The sequence below is a fragment of the Thunnus albacares genome, chromosome 19, assembly GCF_914725855.1.
Source record: "Thunnus albacares chromosome 19, fThuAlb1.1, whole genome shotgun sequence".
Classification (NCBI taxonomy): domain Eukaryota; kingdom Metazoa; phylum Chordata; class Actinopteri; order Scombriformes; family Scombridae; genus Thunnus; species Thunnus albacares.
Window position 1 is genome coordinate 20902335 of NC_058124.1, and position 8402 is coordinate 20910736.

The 8402-nt window shown below is 41.1% G+C and overlaps 1 protein-coding gene across 2 annotated transcripts in view; it reads right to left on the bottom strand.

Annotated features, from left to right (window-relative positions):
• Positions 1-3099: 3099 nt before the first annotated feature.
• Positions 3100-8402, bottom strand: part of tfap2e (transcription factor AP-2 epsilon) — a 14133-nt gene continuing 8830 nt past the window's right edge. For both annotated transcript variants that reach the window (XM_044334802.1, XM_044334804.1), the window contains exons 4-7: positions 8077-8308; positions 6044-6162; positions 5403-5541; positions 3100-4190 (exon numbers count right to left, since the gene is read on the bottom strand). In XM_044334802.1, coding sequence (XP_044190737.1) covers positions 3929-4190; positions 5403-5541; positions 6044-6162; positions 8077-8308 — 752 coding nt within the window. In that variant the 3' untranslated portion in view covers positions 3100-3928. The remainder of the gene's footprint in view (positions 4191-5402; positions 5542-6043; positions 6163-8076; positions 8309-8402) is intronic.

Below are 8402 nucleotides of genomic sequence, written 5' to 3' on the forward strand. Positions count from 1 at the left end.
AGATAACATACTGCTGCATTTCCTGTTTTCATGTAAGCAAACTAGTTAATGACTCCAATTCAAGGTTGTAATAGAACAGATAATTAATAAATCAAATCTTAATTAATAGTTAATTAATTAATTAATCTCTTTAAATAAATGTGGTTATCAAAAAGTGTTTGAAACACTGAAGAATTTACATTTTCTGATATTTGTTTAATAGTTTATACATTTTTTATTTCAATTAATTAGAGCTTCAACGATTAATCGATTGGTCAATTTGCAGAAAACTAATTGGCAACTATTTTGATAATCGATTAATCATTTTGAATCATTTTTTAAAGATGGTTCCATTTTCTTAAATGTGAATATATTCTGCTTTTTTTGAGTCTTTTATGATTGTGGACTGTTGGCATTTTATAGACAACTAATCGATTAATGAAGAATTAATTGATAGTGAAAATAATTGGTAGTTTCAGCCCTAAAATGATCTGAAAGGATATTGCACTACCCATTTTCAGTATAACTTGATTTATAGGGGTAATGTGTCCCATCTGAATCAAGAACCAATTAGTGATCAAGGTAAACGCATAGTTTTCCAAATTAGGGTCCCCCTCAAGATGTAATTATATCAAATTTAAATGCTTTTAATACTTTAATATGTTTTGTTAAGTTCAATAATGAGCCTTTAGGTGGGTTTTTAGGATCATCTCAACCGTTTGATACACAATTAACTCCTGAAATACATTAAAAAAAAGTCTTCCTCCATCAGTGTTGACTGTGGTACAGTAAATGAGCACACGTATATACAGCTGTAACTGAGAAAAACCAGGCCAAGTTTAGACATGAGTGTGTGTGAGAGAGAGACTGTAAGCTCATGTGTATGTGTACTAGTGAGAGAGAGAGAGAGAGAGAGAGAGAGACGGTGTGTGTGGCTCTATCACCGTCTCCTCTCTCCACCACAGACAGGTGATTAATAAACATTAAACAATCCCTCCTCTCTCTCAAACACACCGGAATCTGACGGGAAGAGCAGCATATGTTTGCCTGGAGGCACACAGAGAGATGGAGAGCGGCCCCGCTGAGTGTCAGATAGAGGGAGAGAATAGGGGAGAGCGGGTGAGGAGGGTTGGTGTGTGTGTGTGTGTGTGTGTGTGTGTGTGTGTGAGGGGGGGGGGGGGGGTTAGGTTACAGAGAAGGAGATGAAGGGATGGGGGGGGGGGGGGGAAGAAGGGGAGAGGAGGGGGGGGGGGAGGGCAAAGGAGGGTAATGAGATGGGAGGAGAGAAAGGGAGATACGGCAGGTAGAAGTGTTTGAGAGTGTCTGAGCAGGCGACACATGTATGTGCGTAGTCCCTGGAAAGCAGTAATTGCTGTGAGTATCTCATCCTGGTTAAATAAAGTGAAGGACTGTGCAGGGGAGGTGTGTGTGTGTGTGTGTGTGTGTGTGTGTGTGTGTGTGTGGTTTACTGGGCGCTGGGGGTCGCACCACTTCCTCTGTTCTGTTCTCCCAGGTACAGCGTTCAGGGCTACAGATGTGACGCTGCCGCCTCACCGGGCCCCTGCTGGAGCCCTGCATGCATAGAGGGGCACTGAATTTTTAAGTGGCCCCTTGGGGTGCGTGTGCAGAAAATGTGTCCTAAGCATGATATGTGGATGTGTAGTGAAAGGATGGCCACAGTTCAGGCTCCGTTGAAGGTGCCAAATCCCTTTACGCTGAGCTGAAACTGCGTCAGACTAATGCTCAAAGAGTCTACAACCATGCTAGCAGCTCTGCTAGTCTGTGCTCTGAGCTAAATGCTAACATCAACATCCTAACATGCTCACAATGACAATGCTGATCAATGTATTAAAGCAGTCAGCTACACGGCCTAAATCAGTTTTGACTGGATTTAATTTTGTATACGACTTATCAAACGTGAAAATATTTTACAGGAAGACATAAAACATATAAAGACATATAAAAAATACTCAAAAAATTAGTATTTTGATGTGTATTTGGCATTTAATAAGAGATAACTGAACAAATAACATGGAAAGTGAAGATTAGAACTGTTTATTTAACTGTGTGTTTACCGTGTTCACCGTCTTAGTTTAACGTGTTAGCATGCTAACGTTTGCTCATTAGGACCAAACACAAAATACAGCTGAGGCTAATGGGAACGTCAATAATTTGGCTGGTTTTTGGTCATAAAGCAAAGTAAAATTAAGTTTTTAAAGTTAAGGGATCATCAAAGTTATCACAATTCCTGAAGGGAACATGAATATCTGGACAAAAGTTCATGGCTGCCCATCTAATAGTTGTAATGACATTTCTTTGAAAACCACAAATGTGAACCTCATAGCGGCACTGTAGGAAAAGTCAGAAGATCACCAACGTCATCGGGATATGTCCTCAGGAAACCATGAAGGTCTGAGCAAATTTTTGTGACAATCCAACTCATGATTGTTGAGATATTTCACAGGATAAGTGTGAACTTTGACCTGCTGGGTGGTGACAGAGGAAAAGTCAGGAGAATATCACCAAAACCACTAGGATTCATCCTCTGGGGACCACGAATGCCTGTACTACATTGAGATATTTTAGTCTCGACCAAAGTGGTGGTCTGACAGGTCCTTAAATGTGACGTTTGCTGCTTTTCTCTCTTTTATAAAACTGAACTGACAGTCAGACAAAACAAGCAATTTAAAGACATCACTTTGGGCTGTGGGACATTGCTACGGACATTTGTCACTATTTTCTGACATTTTATAGACTAAATAATTAACTCAGTAATCGAAAAAATAATTGACAGGTTAATCAATAATGAAATTAAGTGTTAGTCGGAGCCCTAGCTATGACCTTCCTGTTTGAGTGAGAATAGACTTTGCCTACAGGGTTCAATAAAAAATGTCATTATTGTGACTGAGGGAAAGAATAAAAACAAATAAAAGCAAATAAATACCATTATCACCTTTGCATTTAAAGCTAAGTTGAAGTGGACAGCTGCAGTTAAAGGTGCCTGAAGGTGCCGTTACATTTTTATTGTTTTGATTTATCAGATAAAAACATAAAAACACACTCATGAAACTTAACCGATCAGTTCTTAATTCTTTAATAATATATTACATTTATGCCGTAATACAATAATAATAACAACAGTAATAACATTAATAATAAACATACACAGAAAGTACAAAATGATTTGTGTTCTTTTCTTAAGTTACCAACACGTAGTAGTTCAAAATAAAAAGAAATCAAATCTCCTTTAGCTGCCTGTTACTCCTCCTTTTCCCCGCTGCTAACCCAGAGAACTCAATTTCCCATGACCACCCACTACAACGAACTACAAATGGAAGCTGCGTCCAATCAGGTGGAGTTAAAAGTCTCCCAAAAAAGTTCCAGAGGAGCAAAGAGCAGGTTGTTGTCTCGGATATGGCTTACGATGCTTCCCAGATGAGTTCAGTCCAAAGTGTGTGTGTGTGTGTGTGCGTGTGTGTGTGTTTAAGTGTGTTTAAGTGCGTTTGTGTGTGACTGATGAAGGCAGGGGCTGCTAGGAACACAGATAAAGGTGACATGTTTTACCAAATTTAAAAAAAAAAAAAAAAAAAACGGGGGGTGAGGAAATAAATAAAACCATACTGCCGTATGCAGGAACTCATCCTGAAGAGATGTTTTGGAGACGCCATCATGACACAAACCAGCTACTGAGAAGAGAGGTCCATGCGTCGTTTAGAGTGAGGTGGTTGTGGACACACATTACAGTACAGATATCATCATAAACCCCGCCTCCTTGACGAGAGGGTCCGCAGAGGTTTCTGGGAGGTAAAAGTCTTTGTCCTGAGGGCGAACGTAAAGACACAGAGGGGCCACGAGTCAGTCTTTTCCCCCTCTTTTTTTCTTACTTTCTGCCGCTCATCCATCCATCCATCCATCCATCCATCCACCCACACATCTGTCCTTCCTCCCTCTATTTGCGGTGCTTCATCTCCTTGTCGTGGTGGCTCTTCCCTCCCCCCTCTCCTTTATCCAGCATTTTAATCGCCTCCATCAGGTAGCTCTGGAAGGCGGAGAGCGCGGCGCAGATGGCGGGAGTGCCGAAGCCGTGGGTGAGCAGGCTGAAGTGGGTGAGGCTTCCCTGGACGCCGGGCTCCAGGCAGGGGGTGGGTCGACTGCCGCCCAGCGGAGAGCGGTCCTGGGACATCAGGTCCACAAACTCCTTACAGATCTCCCTGGAAAGGAAGAGAGATGAGTCAGCATTGACAAACTAGTGTAGGCTCAGCGTTGGCCAAATTCCATCCAAGTTAGTCTTCAGGAAAGATAACATGCATCACCAGCACACAAAACACCCTTGTTTTGAATAAATCCAACCTTCATTGAGACTTGAATTATGTGCCAAAGATTTGCACACCCTCAACATAAAGGCCACTGGAGTTTAGGCCAATTAAGTTACCAAAAAAAACCCAAAAAACAGGGTATTTACATTATTTACAGTACCAGTCAAAAGTTTGTACACACTCTCTCATTGAAGTGAATGGGAAAGTGAATGGGACAGTTTTGGAAATCAATTTCACTTTACACAGTGGATCTACACAAAACACAGATTATTTGACAAGACACACAGATTTGACCTAAAATTCTCATCATAAGGCCCACTAATTTGGTGTTTCCGGAGCTTTCAGACACATCTCACGACCTTCCTCAGCAGATGGAGTGTAAAGATCCCCTCCAGACATGTTTTAAGACGTATATAAAATACTCTACTTTGAATAATAATTTGTGCCTAATATAGTTTTTACACATAAAAAAAAAGTTTAATTATCTCATTAAAATCCTTAAAACGACATCTCGTCGTTCTCTCTCATTAAAAATTCTAAAAACCATGAATATGCAATTTTTTTTTTTTTTTTTTTTTCAAAAGTTTAACTGCTGGTTAAGAGATGTCTCATACTTCTTGCACTGGAGTACTTCAAGTTTTAACATCACACTTTAAGTTGAATACTGAGCCACGATTGGCTCCAAACTAGTTGTGATGTCACAAATCATGCAGTCGTGTTTGTAGACGCCTTACAGTCACATTTAAGCTCAGAGCGCAGAGAAACTTTCCTCCTTCAAGCAGATGAAAATGAAAACAGACTTCTGAAAACCTGCACATTCATCACTCTGCACAGTGAAGCTCAAACATCCAACTGAAGGAACAAGAAACAAAACATATTTTTGAGTGGAGGGAGGGAGCACTCTACCTATTTTTAGTCCTGTTTAGTGTATTTATTTGCACATTTATCATAAACTCATACAACAGATCAAGTTTGGAATTCATTAAAGAGGCTTTTTTAAGCACTTCTCCCCAAACACAGTGAGCTTTGGTGATTTCACTTAAGAAATACTCTTATGAAAGACTAATACATGACTAAAATGTGTATTAGTATGGATGGAGCACTCACTTGGTAGCGAGCAGCATGCTACGCCGTGTGGGGAGCTGGTCGGGCTCGCTCTGCCTGCACAGATACTCGGCGGTGGCTCTGGCTGGAAACTCTGTCTCGCACACATAACCGAAGTCCCGCGCCAGATGGACGGCCTCACCTGGAGGAGGAGGAGAAACAGAAGGAAAAGTGAGAAATACAAGTCAGATTTGGTGCAGTACAAAAAAAAGCAGGCTCTGTGGATATATAAGAGCTAAAAGTCAGCGCTTCGGTTTTAGATTTTAAATCATTTCAAATCAAATAATTATCCGTGAAAATGCTTTTTAAATGAAGCATAATTGACTGCTGTAACCGCTCAGGTCAGGTCGGGTCAAGAGATAAACTCTGTGACCACTTTTCTCACTTTCACCAGTCAAATAGCTCGCTGCTCTTTGGCTTTTTGAAGCAGACTTCAGCTTTTTCAAAATGACACCCTCTCCACTTGTGTGCGCACACGCACGCATGTACGCAGCCACCCATGCTACCACTGTTTATTCCTGTCTGCTCATGCGAGGATACTTCTATGTAAATATGTGTCTCTATCTGTCAGGATATATGCAGGTCACTGTATGTGTGTGTGTGTGTGTGTGTGTCTGTGTGTATGTGTGTGTGTGTTTCCCTACCCTCCACTAGAGATGTTAGCAGAGTGACGTTGGCTGCCTTGCGTCGCCCGGCGGGCAGGTTGAGGCCAATCTTCTCCAGACGCTCTCTCAGACAGCGGCCACCATTCTTTGACTTCGCCCTGAGGGGGGACAGGGAGACAGAGAGAGCAGTTTTTAGGAGATGGTCCTTGTGTGTGTGTATGTGTGTCAGTGTGTGTGTGTGTGTGTGTGTGTGTGTGTGTGTGTGTGTGTGTGTATCCTACTCTGTGTCTGTTTGTCTTTATGAGTTTTGTTGTGGTGCATTGTGTGTATGTGGATGTGTTTTTCTGTATGTGTGCCTGCTGTATCTCTGTATGTCTATGGCTGAGTGTGAGTGTGAGTGCGTGTGTGTGTGTGTGTGTGTGTGTGTGTGTGTGTGTGAGTGTTTATGTAAGTGAATGTGAAGCTGAAGTCTCCCTATGCTTCCTGTCAACACGGATAGTGTCTTGTATTTTCCATTTTTGCCTTCAATTGTGCCTTTACTTACAGTTTCTTTCCCTTTTCTCACCCTTATATTTCAATATTTATTTATATATATACAGAAACATTTAAAGGTGCGACATGATAAGATAAGACGGTGATGTATTGTTATCACTGCGGAAAATGTATAGACTTAGTTTACAATGTTTGCAACCATTTAGATTTTTTTAATGATGTCCTCTTGAAGTGTTTCAGCCTGCAAACCAAATCATAAAGTTGTTCTTTTGCCCCGAGGCGGCGCTTCATTAAACCACATTGCTTCTCTTGTGATTTAGTCCCATGACCCATTTTGAGTCCTTAGTCCTGGCCCCCATAGTTAAATTAAAGTGCTCTTTATGTGAGAAAAAAAAAAAAGAGAGAGAGAGACGAAAAGGCCTCGGATCTATGGAGAACATGGTTTATAATTATGGATTTCCTATCTGGACTGAGTTTACACCTCTGTCATGTGGTTTCAAGCAACAAAAGCAACAAATAAAAATTTGGAGATAAAGATTTTGACATGGTACATGGAGGATGTTTGGCAGCCTTTGTCTGCCTGCTCACTTGCAAGTCTAATCCTTTAACTCTCAGATACTTTAACAGTAATTTAAATATCAACAAACAACGATCAGACGATTCCAGCGGTTATTTTGTGATGATTTGTTGTATTTTTTCTGGAGCGTTTCTCTTTTTCTACCAACCTGCTGACATCTAAGACATGTATGTACATCCTTAAACTTCTCAAGATGACTTTCAACAACATTCAGAGCAGGAACATGAAGTTACTGTTTGAAATCTAAGGAGCATATATTGTAAACGAGCTTGATAGCCTCTTTGGTTACATTGGAAAATGTCAGTTGTGCTCCTTTATCAAACTGCAGCATTTGATTAATATTGATTATTTAGGCTTCTGCTGATGGATAAACGGCTGTCTTTTCCTCTTTAGTGATGGTTTTCTTCATTTATCTTCATTTGACACCAGCGCCAAATGGTTACTTTAAATAAACTCTTTGATTCTGATGTCCAAACATCAAAACTTATCACTTACTGTTGATGTTGGTAGTTAAACTTAAAGTCCCAACATCTATATTCGAACAGTTTTCCACAGTAATAAGAGAAACACACCACTAAATGACGAAAGTGTAACACCAACAGCTGTTTAAACCTGGATCCAAGTTATTTAAGGCATTAGTTCCCAAACTATAGCCAACCAAAGTCTACTTATGACCCCTCATCACAGGTTTCTATGACCAGATTTTACCTTCTCAGACTGTTTCATTTTAATAGTTTTAGAGGCCTAAAGAAGTACAACGCTTATATTTTTCATTAGAAAAAGGCACAGATTTGAGAAAATAAACATAACTATGTGTGGCAGAAATCTATTTTCTTTCACATTGTTTCAATCCTCTCATGAAGATTTCATTTCCAACCTCTTTTGGGATCCTAAAGTTGGTATTTTCTGTCTCAGAGTGTCAACCTCTACTCCCCAAACACCAAGAAAACAGCTCTGAACCTACATCACACCCTCACATTCCCCCCGTCTCCCTCCCTCTCACCTGCGGAGGACTCCGCCCAGCAGAGAGGCGTTGAGGCACTCAGGCGGGGAGAGGCGTCGCTGCACCTCCCCGACCGTGACCTTGTACTTGGAGGTGGAGCTGAGCAGCGAGAGGCGACCCGGGACCGAACAGAAAACCTCAGCCGGGTTGGACACGGCTCCCATACCGAGACCCTCCTTGCCGATGGACAAGGCCGACATGGACGAACCGTTGAGCTTAGACGGGATAGGGACTGTGCAGAAATGATGGAGAAGAAAGGGTGATAGAAAGAGGAGGAAGAAGAGAAGAAGAAAGTTATTTACATACATACTTTTAGGATAGAAAAG